This window comes from Euleptes europaea, chromosome 5 (genome assembly GCF_029931775.1).
Source record: "Euleptes europaea isolate rEulEur1 chromosome 5, rEulEur1.hap1, whole genome shotgun sequence".
NCBI classification, from domain to species: domain Eukaryota; kingdom Metazoa; phylum Chordata; class Lepidosauria; order Squamata; family Sphaerodactylidae; genus Euleptes; species Euleptes europaea.
Window position 1 is genome coordinate 114,653,335 of NC_079316.1, and position 16,385 is coordinate 114,669,719.

At 54.3% G+C, this 16,385-nt stretch overlaps 1 protein-coding gene across 3 annotated transcripts in view; it reads left to right on the forward strand.

The window, feature by feature from the left end:
* The first annotated feature begins 1,229 nt into the window (after window positions 1-1,229).
* PAX2 (paired box 2) overlaps window positions 1,230-16,385 on the forward strand; it is a 125,857-nt gene continuing 110,701 nt past the window's right edge. For 2 of the 3 annotated variants that reach the window (XM_056849435.1, XM_056849434.1), the window contains exons 1-3: window positions 1,230-1,335; window positions 4,457-4,625; window positions 5,563-5,760. In XM_056849435.1, the coding sequence (XP_056705413.1) occupies window positions 1,293-1,335; window positions 4,457-4,625; window positions 5,563-5,760 (410 nt within the window). In that variant the 5' untranslated portion in view covers window positions 1,230-1,292. The remainder of the gene's footprint in view (window positions 1,336-4,456; window positions 4,626-5,562; window positions 5,761-16,385) is intronic. The other variant, XM_056849436.1, reaches the window with a different exon arrangement.

Consider the following 16,385-nt stretch of genomic DNA (forward strand, 5'->3'; position numbering starts at 1 on the left):
GGCGCTTCTGAGCTGAGCTGCTCTCCCCCCCCCCCGCACGAAGAGGCCCGCCCTTGACCGGCTCCCGGGTCGCCCCGCGGAGGTCCAGGGTCTCTCGGGGCCCCTCCCCTCACTTGCCCGTGCCAAACACAATAAAGGTCCCAAAGTCGCTGGGGGGGGGGGGGAGAGCGACCACAAACGGAGCCCCCTCCCCCCGGGAGGGGCTCATTCCTTTCAAGCAGCGGGAAGGCTGTTCCACGCGCGCGCCAGGGCTCAGGGCTCAGGGCTCCGCACGGGGGGGGGCATCTGACACCCCCCCGACGCTCCTCCTGGGCCCCAAGGCCGCGGCAAATGCGAGGTTGGCCCCTGCGGAGGCTGGGCGGGGCTGGGTCCGGCAGGGGGGTCCGGCGCCCAGCTTGGGGGGAGGGGGGCCGGCGCCGGCCCAAAGGTGCCCTCCGGGCGCCGGCCTCGGGCCTCTCGGCTGGGGCTTGCGGGGCCAGCTGGCGCCGGCGAAGGCCTCTGCCGGGAAGGCCCACCGGCCCTCCGCCGCCGCCGGCTGGCGTCGCCGAGGCCGAGGCTGGGCGGCCGTGGGCCCGAGGGGCGGCCGGGCGGCGTGGCGCCCTCCGCTGGGGCCGGCCCTTGGAGGGGGGCGTCGGCGCATGGGCGAGTGGTGGCATCTATTGCCTTTGTCTGACAAGCCATCCATCTCGGCCGCCCGGCGCGAGGAGGAGGAGGAGGAGGAAGAGGAGGAGAGGGAGGGGGAGGGGGAGGGGGAGGAGGGAGGCGGGCGGGCGGGCGGGCGGCGGGGAGGGGGCGCTCTGGCGGGGGCTTTGCCGCTTTTAGAGCCAGAGACACTGGCGGCGGGCGCGCCATTCTCCCGGCACCGCTCGTGGCAGCCACATCCCGCCTGGTGCCGCCGAGAGGGACGCGAGGGGGCGGGCGGGGGGCAGCCAGGCGGAGGAAGAGGAGGAGGAGGAGGAGGAGGAGGAGGAGGAAGGCGCGCCGGCCCGGACCTGCTGCCTCGGCCATGCCGCGCACCTGCCCCGGCCCCGCCGCCCTCTGAGCGCCCCCGCCGCCCTCGCCGCCGCCGCCGCCGCCAGTTCCCTCGCCGGGCCGGGCCGGGCAGGACAGGACAGGGCGGGGGGCGCCGGTCGCGGCCCGCCGGCCCCTCCTCGCCTGCCTGGCTGCGTCGCGGCGCTCCCTGCGGCGCCCGCCCGCCCGCCGACCTGATTCTCCCCCAAGTGCTGAAGTTGGACCGGAGAGGCGAGACGGCGGCCGCGTCGGCCGACTTCTACCCCTTCCTCTGCTTCCCCATGGATATGCACTGCAAGGCAGACCCCTTCTCCGCGATGCACCGTGAGTACCGGCCGCAGCCTCACCCCGCAGCCCCGCTCCCCCCCACCCCCCCCCCCACCCAAAACGCCCCAGCCGGGACCTCCCGTGCCCGCCTCTGCTCTGCCCGCTCTTCTTTCTTCGGAGGAAGCCCACCTGGCCGGGGGGACCCCCGCCCTGAACTCCGGGCGGCGCCGAGGGGGACGGGAACTCTGCCCAGCCGGCGGACTGGGCTTTCGGAGAGGGCGGCCCGCTCCGCCGCCGGTCAAAACCCCACCTTCGGCTTGAACGAGTAGGATAAAAACCTCCTGAACAGAATAGGAAATGTGCCGAAACCCGTTTCGCACCATTTCCCCATTACCCGATTTCTCCGGGGAAAGAGCGAAATTGTCATCTTGACCTGAGCGGCGATTCCTTTTTAAAGAGGGGGTTGAAAGACCCTTCCGTTCCATACCTGGCTTTCGCCGAGGTTTGGGGTTTATTTTTTATTTTATTTTTGGCTACTGTTCCAGTTAGATTCTCCCCTCCTTGGCCTGTATTTTGCATGTTTTCTGACACATTCCGGGGTCGTTTCAGTCTAAAACCGACCTCTTTTAGTCAGGAGAGGGGAAAGAAGCCGAATTCACCTGATCTTTATTATTTTGATCGACTTCAGCTCTTCTACATTAAAAAACAAAAAATTCAGAGAGGGAAGCCCTTTATGGATTTTTAAACATAAAAAGAAACCAAAGAGGGAGGGGTGACAGTACCGAGCTAGCAATTTTATAATTAATATCCATTTGTAACTTTTGACACCCGTAACTTTTAAGCAAAATAATAATAATAACCTTAAAAAGAAAAAGAAAAAAGTCAGAAATAAGTTGAATGTGTTAGGATTTATTTTGAGAGAGGGAAATGTTGAAAATACGCAAGAAATAACCTGAATACCTTTTACATTGATTAAATGGTTATTTTTAACCAATATTTTCAGCGGATTTATATATATATATATCGGAGCACATTTCTGTATAGCTGCATATAGAATTTGTGGCCGATCAACACGCCGTTTTACAAAAACGGAGCTGAAATGTCTACCATTGAACCTGGGGTTATGTTTAGCGGGCCTGATCTCGGCGGCCCTCACACCCCAAACCGGCGCGCCCTTCCCACCGACTCCGGCCAGCCCCGGGAATCCTGCTCGACCCCCCCCTTTTTTCCCCCAACCAAACGCGTTTTTGAACCGGGAGGAATTCCCCCTCCTGGGAAGAGCCGGTGTCCGGCGGGGCGCCCTCGGCGTCCAGATCAGACCGGAGCAGCCATTCCGTGTCTCAGCCTGACCGAGGTGAATGCCGAGCGGCCGCCGCGTGTGCGTTGGAAGGCGCAGGTGCAAATAACCTGAATTATTAATCCCTTAATCTTTTTTGCATCTGTTGCCTTTTAATACTCTGTAATGCGAGTTATCAAAGGTGCATTGAATTATTCAGGCAGGAGGTGCGGGAGAAATTGCCTGCATGTAACTTTAGAGGCAACATCTGCAAACGGAGACCCAGACAAATGAAGGAAAGGAACAAGGAGGAAGCCGGGCGGCTCCAGCCCCCCCCCTCCAGCGCGTGGAGCAAGGTGGGGTGCCCCCCCCCCGTCAGGAACACGATCTGAAATTCCCTTTGGAAATGCCCTGACACTGGACACAAAGCCGGGGCGGGCAGGAGAAAGAGACCCGGTGGATTTCTGCGCCAGGCGCCCGCCCAGAGCCGGGCCTGCGGAAGAGGCGAAAGCAGCTCGGTTCGCGGCGCCGCAGGGGCCGGGATCGATCGCGGGGGCCAGGCGCGTTTCCAGTGAGTTGGGAGCCCCTCATAAGTCAGTGTCAGCGGTGGCCGGCCGGCCGGCCAGCAGGGCCGGGCAACAACATAAACAGATCGTTTTTCAGCCCGCTGCAAAAGCCAGGCGACAGCTCTGGTTCCCCCCCCCCCCCGTAGGTCTCGGCGGCTGCCGGCTGCCAGGGCGCCCGCCCCGACCCCCGGGTGGGGAGAGCCGCGCCAGGGACCCCCAGACCACCGAAGCAGCCGCACCGGGCCGGGCCCCGCGCACCTTTCCCTCGGACAGGAGCTCCCCCTCGGACGGGAGAAACCCAGCAGCAACGCCGCCTGCTTCGCTCGGTGCACCGCGGCAAAGCCGGGCAGACCTGCGGCCGAAACCGGATTCAAAATCACCTCTGGGGAATTCATGGCCACCCTCTCCCCAATCCTGCCCCACCGGGTGCAGCCAAATTCGGATTATTGTAAGCTTTTAAAAGCAGCCAGATGTTGAAGCAGAAATAAGAAAAGGGATTTATATATATATATAAATAGCAGGAAAAAGAGACTCCTTAAAAATTAAACAAAGCACGCTGAAGAATGGTTTAGATTATTCTCCTCTCCCCGGAAATATATATATTTCCGACATATTTTTTGTATCTATATACACATAAAAAATGTGAAAGAAAGAAAGAAAGAAAGAAAGAAAGAAAGAAAGAAAGAAAGAAAGAAAGAAAGAAAGAAAGAAAGAAAGAAAGAAAATACTGTGTAGAAAAAGATTTAAGCATCTCTCTCTGTGTGTCTCTTTCTCTCTTTCTCTGTCATCTATCCTCGATTTTTACATCTCGATCAACTAATAAACAATTATGCGAGGCAGGAAAATATCAAACTGGGGTGGGGGGATCCTGCATAACTGAGCGGTCCCATCGAAATAAAAAATGCCGCCCCAGCGCGTTGAGCGCCCGACTCGAGGCGCGGGGTTTTTGGGGAGGCCCGGATCTCCGAGGGCTCCCAGAGCAGAGCCGCGGTTGGCCCGGCGGGGGAGAGAAGGTCTCTTTCCTGACGGTCTGGTGGACCTCAGCTCCGGGCAGAGGCTGCATCCGATCCGAATAAGAGCCCCCCCGGGGCAGAACAGCCGGTGGGTTCCTTTCCTCTCCTTTTCTTGCTTGCTTGCTTTCTTCCGCATGGCCCTTTCCCCGTCCCCCTCCCGTCCCCCTCTCCGTCGGAATAGATATATTTATTCCCCGACTAATGGCGTGTTGTGTGTGTGTGTGTGTGCGCGTGTGCGCGTGTCCCCGCGTGTCCGTCCGTCCGTCCCTCCGCCCGTCCCGCGTGCGTGGGCTCTGTGCGTGTGTCCCGTTCTGTCTCCCCAGCAGGGCACGGGGGTGTCAACCAGCTCGGGGGGGTGTTCGTGAACGGCCGGCCCCTCCCGGACGTGGTGCGGCAGCGGATCGTGGAGCTGGCCCACCAGGGCGTGCGGCCCTGCGACATCTCGCGCCAGCTGCGGGTCAGCCACGGCTGCGTCAGCAAGATCCTGGGCAGGTAAGGGCGGCCGGGGGGGAGCCGGAGGGGGGGGGCGTCCGCGCCGCCGCCGCGCCTGACCGGGGGGGCGAGGGGGGTGGGCGCGCGCGCTCCCGCAAGTGGCCCGGCCCGGCCCGGCGGCCGGCGGCGTTAACGGTGTGCCCCCCCCTGTCTCGCAACAGGCACCTGCTGTGGGTTCGGAAAGAGGGCGAAAGACCCGGCCCGCCCGCCGCCCCCTTGGCTGCTGCAAGGCCCGCCGGCAGCAAGTCTCCCTTCCCCGCCGGGCCCTACGCGCTCGCCGCCCCCAGGTCAGCAGCAGCGCCCAGCGGCCCCCCCGGCCGCCTGCCCGCCCGCACGCCCGCGCACCCACCCACCCACCCACCCACCTACCCCGGGGTCACCGCCCGCCTTTTGCAGAGCGAGCGGGGGGGAGAAGTCGCGCCCCCCCTCCCCTGTGCATGCCGGGGGCGACCCAGAGCACCAACTGCTTGGCGGTGCCCGCCCCGAGGGGGCCGCAAACGCCCCGGAGGAAAGGAAGAGAGGGCGGGGAGGGGGTCGGGGCTGGAGCAGAAGAGCCCCGCTCCAAACCCCGGGCGGGGACGCCGGCTTCCTCCCCCCGAACTCCCTCCCCGTCCTCGAGAGCGTCTGCTTCACTGCGATCTGTTGTAGGGCGGGGGGCGAGGGCTGGGTGTTCCTGGTGGGGGTAGCGGGAAGGCCTGCTGCGAGTCAGCGCGCCTTGGGGTGGGCTGGGCTGCTGCAGCCGCCCCACCTGCGCCGGGGTGCCGAGGCGAGGGCTTTCTCTTGCACATCCCGGCGGGCGTTTCTGTCAGGGTGTCGGGAGGATGCCGGGCCCCCCCCAGCCTTTTTGCCCAGGTGGCCGTCGGAGGGGGGGGGCTCCCGGGGCGGGGGGAAGCGCGGGCGGAGGGCGTAGCGGCTGAGCCCGGCTTTGCCCCGGCAGGTACTACGAGACGGGGAGCATCAAGCCGGGCGTCATCGGGGGCTCGAAGCCCAAGGTAGCCACCCCCAAGGTGGTGGACAAGATCGCCGAGTACAAGAGGCAAAACCCCACCATGTTCGCCTGGGAGATCCGCGACCGGCTCCTGGCCGAGGGCATTTGCGACAACGACACCGTGCCCAGCGTCTCCTCCATCAACCGGTAAGAGCCCCCCCCCCCGCCAAGCCCAGGGGCCGCCGACCTCCGGGCGCTTGCTGGAATCACTCCCACCTAACGCAGGGCGCCCCCCCCCCCCGCGTCTCCCAGTTCCGCCTCCCCAAAAACATCTTTGCTTCTCCGGTGCTTTGAAAGGACTGCGGGCAGAGGAGGCCCGGGGGTCCCTCCCCTGGTCAGCAAAGCGCCCCAGCGGCCTCCCTCCCCCCACCAGCCACCGCCGCGTTTGGCTTTCTTTGCGAGGCATGTTTGTCCAGGATGGCTTCTGTGCTTTGGTGGTGCCAGATTCTGGGAGGAATTTGGCTCTGGGCTTGTTCAACTTTTGGAAGGAAATCCTGAGGTCGATTGATTGATGGTGGCAGGGGGAACCCCAGAGATCGCGTCCCCCCCCCCCACACACACACACACTGGCTCAGCCAGCTCGGGGAAGTGAGGGAGGGGATCAGGGCAGCTCAGCGGGGAATTAGACCTGGGAAGATGAAAGGCGGCTATATTAGAAGGCAAAGGTCGGAGCAATTTCAGTTCCAAGTGGCTGAAACAGACTTAACACACACACACACACCTTGTCCACCTTCTGGGCATGGAAATCTTCCCACCACAGAGAAGAGGGTGTCTTTCGGAGAAGCTTCGGGAAGTGGTGGTTTCTGAGCTGAAGGAATGGGGCGAGGGAAGCCCGGTCGTTGCCGGTGTGATCTCCCTGCCTCTGGGTGTGCCCAGCTTATGGCAAGAGGGCCGTTTCGTTAGTTTTGTGCGCTCCTTCCCATCCCCTGCCTCTCTGCCTGGGTCTGGTGCCCCTTTCCTCCCTTCCATGTTTTCCCACGTTGCAGCAGCATTGGTGTGTGTGGCAGGCGGAGAGTGTTCCAGGACGAGTCTTCTAATGTGCTCGGAGAGTCCCTCTGTCTGTTTAGCCAGTCGGCCAGACACGTGTTTTCTAGCTGCGTGGAGATAGGAACATCTCAAAATGACCCAGGTGGTTTCATACAGAGCCCCATCGGCACACCTGCGGTGGCCCCAAACGCGCTTGCGGAGACAGGGAAAGGCCAGGGGCAACAGAGGCCTGCCACACAGAATTTGCTGGTGTGGCAGGAGAGAGATCCTGGCTGGGGCACCCCAGATATTGTCCCCTGGGCAGAAAGACACACAGCCTGCAGGAGTGGAAAATGGGGAAGAGCATCTCGCTCTTCACAGGCGCACGGATGTTCGCCAGGTGTCTGTATGTGCCGTCTTCTGTGTACACCCAAACAATACTATTTAAACCTTCATGCATCTAAGCAAGAAGTCAGTGTTGCGCATTCTCTCTCTCTCTCTCTCTCTCTCTTTCTGTGGAAATTTTGGAAAGTTTCAGACTGCAATATGCCCATGTCTGTTTCCTGGTTTGCTCCTAGAAAAGGGGCAGTTGCTGCAAATCTCTATGTGGAAAAAAGTAATAAAAGCAGCCCGTAGAGATACTTGTATCCAGATGGACATAACTATCTATAGTATCCATCTTTACCGCTGCTCAGCTAGACACATAATCATGTAACTCATAAAAAAATTAGCCAGTTTTTTTAGAGAAAAAAAATTTTTTTACACCACTTTGCATGGAAACAGTTTTTTGTGTGTGTTGATTCCTGTGGTCTCAGTAGAAGATTTATCAAAAGAATTCTAATAGCTGGCAGACATTTTCCTAGCTGACATCCTCCAGCAGTAGCTTTTTATATTTTTTAAAATTGTGTGGAATGATCCCAAATCATCTCAAAAACAGCAGATGAAATTAACTGGGAGAATGTACCTTGGCTTTAAAAAGATCCCCCCCAACACACAGTCTCTCCGCGATATACAGTGCGGCTATCCTTGGAAATTATCCCTGTGTGTGCCATCTATATTAAAATGGTTATTAAGTTATGAACAGAGCAACATCATACTGATTGGCTAATTATACGCCCTCCTAAAAAAAGAAGAAGCAGATCTTTGTTCCTGTCTGAATCAGGTACTAAAATAATAGCAGTTTGACATTTCAGTACCTTTGGCGGCAGTTGGGGAAGGGCAGCTCGGAGAAGGGAGAGGTCAGTGCCCCAAAACGCAAGCGGAGGGATTTTTTTTGAGAGTTTGCAATGGCACAGGGCGCCTCTCCTGACCACTGTAGAGTTCCTCAGCTAGCGCAGAAAAACTGCTGTGCCCATCAAGGTGTGTGCGTGTGGGGTGTGTGTGTCTTTGGGGAAACAGCGAATACAGATCTTGGAGGCTTGGCATGTGCTTCCCCTCTGCATGGAGACCTGCTGTACCCAGTGAGCAAAGTCATTTTTTTGGGGGGGGGGAGTGGTGTGGAGACCGCATGCACAAATTATTCCTTTGCTATAATGAGCCCCATGTGTTTGTGCCCTCTTCATCACTAGGTCCGGCAGTGGGGGGGGGGGCATTAGCCCATCTATTTCACACTTTGATTGCTGCACCATGTTTACCTCTATCATTGACTAGCTGGGGTTCGCCAGAGCAGCCCAAATCTCCCAGAATCGGTCGTTTCTTGGATCCGGCTCTCTCTATTTCACAGGAGAACCTTGATTGTTCAGGACATTCTTTGTTTAACCTGCCCCTGAAGTGAAGTTGATGCTGCCGGGAACATCTGATCATTGCATTTGATCAAGCCCTCGATGAGCAGGGCTATAAATACTGCCACCCCCAATAGGCCCTGGATGCCTTTGACCTCCTCCCCCCTCCCTCCACTTCAGGAACTCAGCTTTCTGGAAGGCGGCTTTTACACTCCGCCAATAGTTAAAGTAGTTGGTGCAGATTTTTAGAACAGCAGACTCCGTTGTTGCTGATTTTTCCCCCTCCCTCCTTCCTTTCACTCATCAGTCTGGTAGTCAGTTCCCAGAATTTAAGGCATTTAAGAAATGACTCAGGTCTGGAGCAGTAGCAGAAGAGGAGAGAGGAATAAGCGCATCCGCTCAGAAATACATGAGCATCTTCCATCAGTTTCTAGGAGGTCACAGAATCACAGAGTTGGAAGGGGCCATACAGGCCACCTAGTCCAATCCCCTGCACAATGCAGGATCAGCCTAGATGTCCTTGGAAGAGTGGAGAAAGGGTTAAAAGTACTCCTAGTGCTGGGGGGCTGGAGAGGGAAGCAAAGTATTGGGAGCAGGGGGCAGCTGGAAAGGCACCCCTGGCGTATTTAGAAACAACCCTGTAACACCCTTGCCACCATTTCCCCCATCTCGCCTCCAAATGCATATTTTCACCATCGTTAAAAAACCCATTGGCCCCGGGACGATCTTTGCTGTCTCCTCCTACACATCAGCAAAGTTTGCAAATACCGACATTGGCCCTCGGTGTTCCAGTGGCGGGTTTACGATGGGATAGCTCGACTCCATAAGCAGTGTGTTGTTTTGTGAGAGATGCTTGCGGAAGGCACAGATTTTTGGGTTCTCCAAGGTATGAAAAGAGCTTGCCCTTTTTATTTTTAAATCAAAGGAAAGGGCGAGAGGCTCCCAACGGAGGCTTCATTGTTTATATAAATGATGCTCAGGAGTTCTAAGTTCAGTCGGGATGTTTCTTCATCTCTTGCTCAAGCTCTCCAACTTGATATACAGCCGTTGTAAATAATCACGATATGATTTTAGTATTTCTTCGGCGGCATGCTTTCATAGCAGAAGCAAATGAGATACGCACCGGTGTGCTGCTAAACAGTCACTGGTGAACCACAGAATTGAAATGGCCGGCTGTGGAGGTGCTTCCTTCCATTCGCGGCCATACCCCTTATGCTGCTGCTTCTCTTCTCTCCTGCACACTCAAATGCAAGAATAGTTAGCTCTACTTTATACCTGACATTTCTAAGCACCTGCCTGCATTACAGATTTATGACCGATTGTGGCTGAGCAGCAATTCCAGCATGGAAAACATCTGGAAATTGCTGGAGTTATTAGATGAAATTTTACTCTGTTTTGTTGTCTGCCTGTCTTTGCCCCTCCACCCCCCCCCTTGTTGTCCCTTTTTGTTACTTTTGAGATGAGGCGTGTTAGACAGGCAGAAAGACAGACACGAACCTCTGTAAGGTTTGCATCTCTGAACTTCTTGGACGGTCCTGGTACAATGGTTCCAGAATGTCACAATGCAAAGTGTTTTGTTTTTTTTCAAAAACTGGACATCTTAATTGTGAAAGGTGTTGTTGTGAGTGTGAAAGCAAGGACATGCTGCTGGGCGCAAGAGGAAGTGAGCTGGTTATGCAAACGAGTAGCAGGGGACATCGCTTTGAGAGGATCTTTTGATTCTGGAGGGAAGGAGGAAATCGATGGCCCAAAATTGGCAATTGTCTATGAACGGCAGGAAACATGTCCGTGATATATCAATCAATGAATAAATCAGATTAGGGTTGGTAGACTCAGTCGGGGCAGGTTGTACTGCAAGTTTACACTGGCCGTGTGACATAAACACGCTATTAAATGGGTGTTAGTCCGACAGACTGGAGACAACAAACTAGTGCAAAACACCAGGCCTCATGCAACGGTTGGAACGTTCGTGTCTTTCTCACTAGCGCAAGCTGGCTATTTTTCTGCTGCATTTGGTTCAGCTGATTTCTTTCAGCCGACCTCAGTTCCTTTCACGTCGCTGTCTTTTTATATGACTCACGGGCCTTTGCTTTGTGCATCTCCTGTTGTCCGCTCCCCCCACGCCCAGTGGGGGGGGGGGTTGGGTTGGAATTTTAGGACAGCTGGCAAAGGCAGGCAGAAATGAAGAGCTGACATGGCCATCTTTTGAACCCGACCCTGTATCTGTGCCTTCAACGGCAGCGAGGCGATAGTGCTTAGCTATGCATGGTGAAAAGCTTTCCCTCATTGTTGCAACGTAAGGCCCGGAGGTGGGCCAGGCTATTTCCTTCTGGTGAGCTGACCACTGTGCATATGAGCATTCCTCTGCTCCATGAGAAATCGGGATTGCCTGCGCCGGAACAGACTGGGCCCTTTTACCATGAGTGAGGGTCTTTGCGGCATGGCCGCTGCCCCTCTTTTCTCTCCCTTTTGGATTCCGTAGAATGTTCTGGAGGTAGGTCGCAACACTTGGGTGGGGCTGAGGTCGAATGTCCCCTCATATGGAGGCTGGACTTGGAGCAAGATCACCCGCATCAGTAGAAACCTCCCTTACCTGTCCAGCGCCACCGGAGAATGCCTGGGCCTGCTGATTACCCTTTGGAGGGTGGCACAGCTGTAGCGAGAGGCATCCGGGCGCACGGCAGGCTGTGCTGTTTACTGGGGGTGATAGATGGCAGCTGTGCCGTTTTCTCATCTCATGTAAGTGCAGTACTGGAAATTATGTTATTGGTTTTAGAGAGTGCTTTTCATTATGCCGTCTAACAATTGGCTAAAGATTCTTAGTTACAATGTTTGCAGAGCCGCCTTGACGACTGAGGGTTTTTTTAATTGAAAAGAAGAAGAAAAGAAATCCAAGCGGCAGCCCGAGTGCAAGACATTGATTAGGACCTGCCAACACATAGTACCCATAGCCTTTGGGTCTTGTAAAACTCTTATATATAGCAGCCGCCCTGACCTGGGTTGGTTTCCCCACTCCTCCACACAGTGGTGGACCCATGTTTTTGGGACCCTGAAGCCTGAACAGTTATGGGGGGCCCCTTCACAACCAGCAACAATAGGGCAACATCCAACAAGGTCCAAAGGGATTTGTTGCCCTTGCAAGGACTTTCGAGGCCCAAATGGCAGAGAACAGGGTGGCGGGGTGGAGTCCATACAGTGAGCCCCTTCCCACCAGCAGCGAGTTCTGGGTAACCGCTGTTATCTTCTTCAATGAGATTGTTCTATGGCAGATGTATTGGTTCATTCTCTAATAGAAAGGTAGAAGGTCATCAGAGGGGGCTCGTTCAGAGAAAGAGGTGAAAATCTGATTTTTGGTGTTAAAAGGCATAAGCGAGACGAGCGCAGCCTGAATTGAGAATCCAGGTGTCTTTTTATGGTTCTGATTGGCGAGTCCAGCCTAAGGGCTGAGCTGCAGAACTATTAAGCTGTGCACCCACGAAGGATCCGAGGATCCAGCTGCCAAAATGCAGGCTATGAATAGATCCTGGCAAGCTCAGTGAGCCCCATACAGTCGGGGGGTTGGGCCCTGCAAGCCCCTGAGAAAATTTTGAAATTTGACCAATTACAGGGACATTTTGAGGCCATAAGAAATCGGTATTAGAGCATATTCTAAGGTCAATATTAAGTACTTCAACCCATTGGCTTATGATTCTATCACTAAAATAGTCTTATTTTAATAACAAACACTTTAAAAACTCTTATCAATTTTGTTGAAAAATTCACTCATTAAAAAAAAAGTTGCTTCAGGCTCCCTCCAGGATTAGCCCCCCCCCCCAAGCTTAAGCTTCATTAGTTTCATAGTAGATCTGCCGCTGCCTCCACATGAAGCCTGCTGGGTGACCTTGGGCTAGTTGCAGTTCTCTCTGAACTCTCTCAGCCCCACCTACCTCACAGGGTGTCTGTTGTGGGGAGAGGAAGGGAAGGAGATTGTAAGCTGGTTTGATTCTCCTTAAAAAAAGGTGCAGAAACGTGGGGTATAAAAACCAATCCTCCTCCTCCTCCTCCTCCTCCTCTTCTTCTTCTGGGTTAGGAAATTCCTGAAGATTTGGGGATGGAGCCTGAGGACGGACCTTAGCAGGTTGCTTTGGTTGGGGGCCCCCCAGAAAACTTTCTCCTGTGTCGTGGCTCAAAAACAAACAACCATGTGTGGGATGCTGGTGTCCAGGGCTACCGGCCACTCTGGGGGAGAGATGCCTTTGAGATTTAGAGCAAAGTTTGGGCTCAGAGTGTGTGGGGAAAGGGGGTAGAGGCAGAAATATCAGAGGGACGTACTCCAATCCTGCCCCAGTTTCTGGTTTAGTTTGAGGAATCCTCTGCCTGATTGGCATGGTGACTAGGGCAGGGGCCCTGATCCCGCAGGGAAAAGAGGTGGGCGCAATACAGTCAGTAGGGCTGGCACCGACTGGTGGCGTGTGCTGTGCTGCAAATGTGGTGGTGCAGGGGCATTGCCAGTGATGGGGGTGATAGCGCTGCTGCTGACCCCGAGTCCTCATTGGCCAAGGCGCTTGGGCCCGCACGACTCTCCCCCTCAACCCCCCCCAATTTACTTGAGAATGTTTCCTGTTCCAGGCCATCCCTACCTTTCCCTTTGGAGCCAGTGTGGTGTAGTGGTTAAGAGTGATGGTTTGGAGTGGTGGACTCTGATGTGGAGAACCGGGTTTGATTCCCCACTCCTCCACATGAGCGGCGGAGGCTAATCCGGTGAACTGGATTTGTTTCCCCACTCCTACGCATGAAGCCAGCTGGGTGACCTTGGGCTAGTCACAGCTTTCTCAGCCCCCCCCCCACCTCACAGGGTGTCTGTTGTGGGGAGGGGAAGGGAAAGGTGATTGTAAGCTGGTTTGATTCTTTCTTAAGTGGTAGAGAAAGCAGGCATATAAAAACCAGCTCTTCTTCTTCTTTATATAAAGCGTGAGCAGGTTGTAGTTTGGTACACAGGCAGGTTTATTTGAGTTTCTGTTGGTTGCTGAATCTGGTTAGCACGTAGGGTTGCCAACGTCCAGGTAATAAGTACAGGAAAGGTTGATGATATTCAATCAAATAATCACAAGTTTACAAAAACAAGGTGTATTAAGTGCAGTGAATGACATACAACACACAAATCTATATACAATCCTATGTTAACAGTCCTAAAGGGTACAAGTCTCAAAAGTTCCACTATGAGTAATCTTCATAGAAGAATGGCGAGGAAATTTGGTATAAACAGTCCCATACAGGTGCAAGTATCCAACAATGAACTGCAACAAATCTTCATAGAAGAGTAGCAAGGGGGACAATTGTTTCTGTTCTTCCTCAGCCCTGTTTAGTCAAAGCCAATTTGTATGCATTCAAAATTCTCATATTATTTCCTTTCTCCCATAGGGATGAAAAAAGCAGCTATGCCAAATAAATCTTGTAGTGTTCCCCTAAGGGATACTCCATTTCCGATGTATAGTTGCACAGATGCTTAAAGCCGTTCCCAAAGGGATACAAAGAGTTGCTGCACTTAATACACCTTGTTTTTGTAAACTTGTGATTGATTGATTGAATATCATCAGCCTTTCCTGTACTTAGTTCCTTACCTGTGGTAGTAGTACAGAGGTATTTATTTTGGTTGCTTAACCTCCAGGTAATAGCAGAAGATCTCCTGCTATTACAACTGATCTCCAGCCGATAGAGATCAGTTCCCCTGGAGAAAATGGCCGCTCTGGCCATTGGACTCTATGGCATTGAAGTCCCTCTCTCCCCAAACACCGCCCTCCTCAGGCTCTGCCCCCAAAATCTCCCGCTGGTGGCAAAGAGGGACATGGCAACCTTATTAGCACAGTCAGGGACCTTCGTATCTGTGGGACTGCGCCTCTCCTGGTACGTGCCCCAGAGGATGCTCCGTTCTACAAATAACAATCTCCTGGGGGAAGGGCGTCCCTGGCCCAAAGAGTGTAGACCAGGGCCATCTCTGCCCTGGCCCCTGCCTGGTGGAATAGCCTTTCTAATGAGACTAGGGCCCTGCGGGACGAGGGGTGCCAGGTGCCAGGTAGTGGCGAGCAACCCCCCGCCAATCCACCTGGCTGCCCGTCGACCAGTTGAGTGTTGGCAGGCAATGCATGCGCGCGCACCTGCCCACAGCACCACGTCACTTCTGGTTTACACCCGGAAGCGCCGCATTGCAAGGGGCCGTTTTGAGTGGTAAAGGCCCCTTGCGATGTGGCACTTCCGGGTGTGAACCGGAAGTGATGCGATTGCGTCGGCGCATCCGCACGCATGCACTATCACACCTCACCTCCACCCTGAAAACCTCCCGCTGGAGGAGAGGGGGACCTGGTAAGCCTATGCGGGACCTTAGGGAATTCTGCTATTCCTCCAGGCCTATGGCGGAGGGCAGCTACGGTTTCCATCAATTGCTGGCCACCCAAACCCACCCACCCGCGTTTCTTCTGTAGATGATTGTGGTGTGTGTGTGTGGGGGGGGGCAGTTAGCTGATTATCTGCTGTAGTCAACGCCACAATGTGCACCAAAATGAGCTTTTAGGGGGCAAATTTTTATTTAAGAATGTTTTAGTTATAAATAATGTTTTTAAATGTGTTGCTCACCACCCTGAGCCTGGCATTGCTGTGGAGGGTGGGATATAAATTTAATAGCATAAAATAATGAATAAATTGTTTGCCATCGGAGATCCCAGTTCATGCGACATTTCACCACCGCCCCCCTTTCCTGTAGACGTGTATGTTGACGGTACAACACCGTGTGCTCCCTCGTGAGTCAGAGTTGCAGTCGATGCGAAAGGCATCAAATGCAGTCAGCGGGAGCAATGGAAAAGGGACGCATCTTCCTTTGAGGGCAGGGAGAAGTCGCAGGGGCCCGTGCATGCCACGCTGCTGTCATTTGCAATCAGAAGTTTGCCCTTTTGGCGTTGCCTGCTTCTTCCCAAAGAAAAAAGGGGTTTCATTCCTGCTGGTGCAGGACTGGTAGGGAAACAGACGTGGATGTGAAGATTCAGCCTTAAGAGACTGCAACCCTACATGTACTTTGGGGGAAGTACCATTTACTCACTTGGAATTGCTTCTGAGAAAACTGGCATCGGATCGGGCTGTAATAAGATTAGGCCACATTTTTAAAACTATATGGGGGGTATTACTGGATTACTATGTGACAGCAAAAAACACCCAGGATTGTGAAACAAAAAGGCTAGAGAAAGCACCCCTGGTATAGAATTTCATTACCTCACCCCCCCCCCCCCCGGTAGTGATTCAGAGATTTACACTTGTGTAGAGCTGCAAACGTCAATATATTTCGATGGAGTCACATGTAACAGTGTCTTAAGGAGCAATTGGTTTAAGAACATAGAAATGGTTGGGATACAGAGGAATTGGCGGGGGGGGGGGGTTCCGGCTGCTTTACCGAGCTTCCCCCAGCAGGGGGCTTGCCCTGCGCGCCTTCCTTTCGTGCATTTGAGAGTTCAAAGCCAGGAGGTGAAGAAAGGGACCCCCAGAAGTGCCGCTGGGCTCACAGGCAGGGCAAAAGATGCTCGGAGCCACCAAAGAGCGGCTCCCCAAAGGAAATGTCCCTTTAGGTTCTTCCTGCGCTCAGTGACCACGAGACCCCCTTTCCCAGATGTGTTTGTTGCACAATAAGATTCCCACATGCTGGATTTGACTTCAGGTCTGCACGTCCCAAAAAGCCTCGGTGCCCTTTGCAGCACTCAGAAGGGAGGCACAAGTCGCTGGGACATTTCCTCATCTCCTCGCTAAGCAGGGTTGCCAATCTCCAGGTGGTAGAAAAGATCCACAACAGCACTCACAACTATAATAATAAAGTAAGGATTTATAAAGTGAAAAGGGTGCAAAAAAGTGAATATATATACATAAATACAAGGGTACAATAAGATACAAATTATCAAAGGAATCCAGCACAGATAGAAATTCAATTGAAGAATATAAGCATCCTGTAAGCCAGGTAAGTCAATGTATATTGTCCACAATATGTTGTTATTTCTTCTCTGTATATAACAGGCTGGACTGAAAACAGCGGTGGCGAAACCACAAAAAGGAAGTATCAGGACGTGTCGT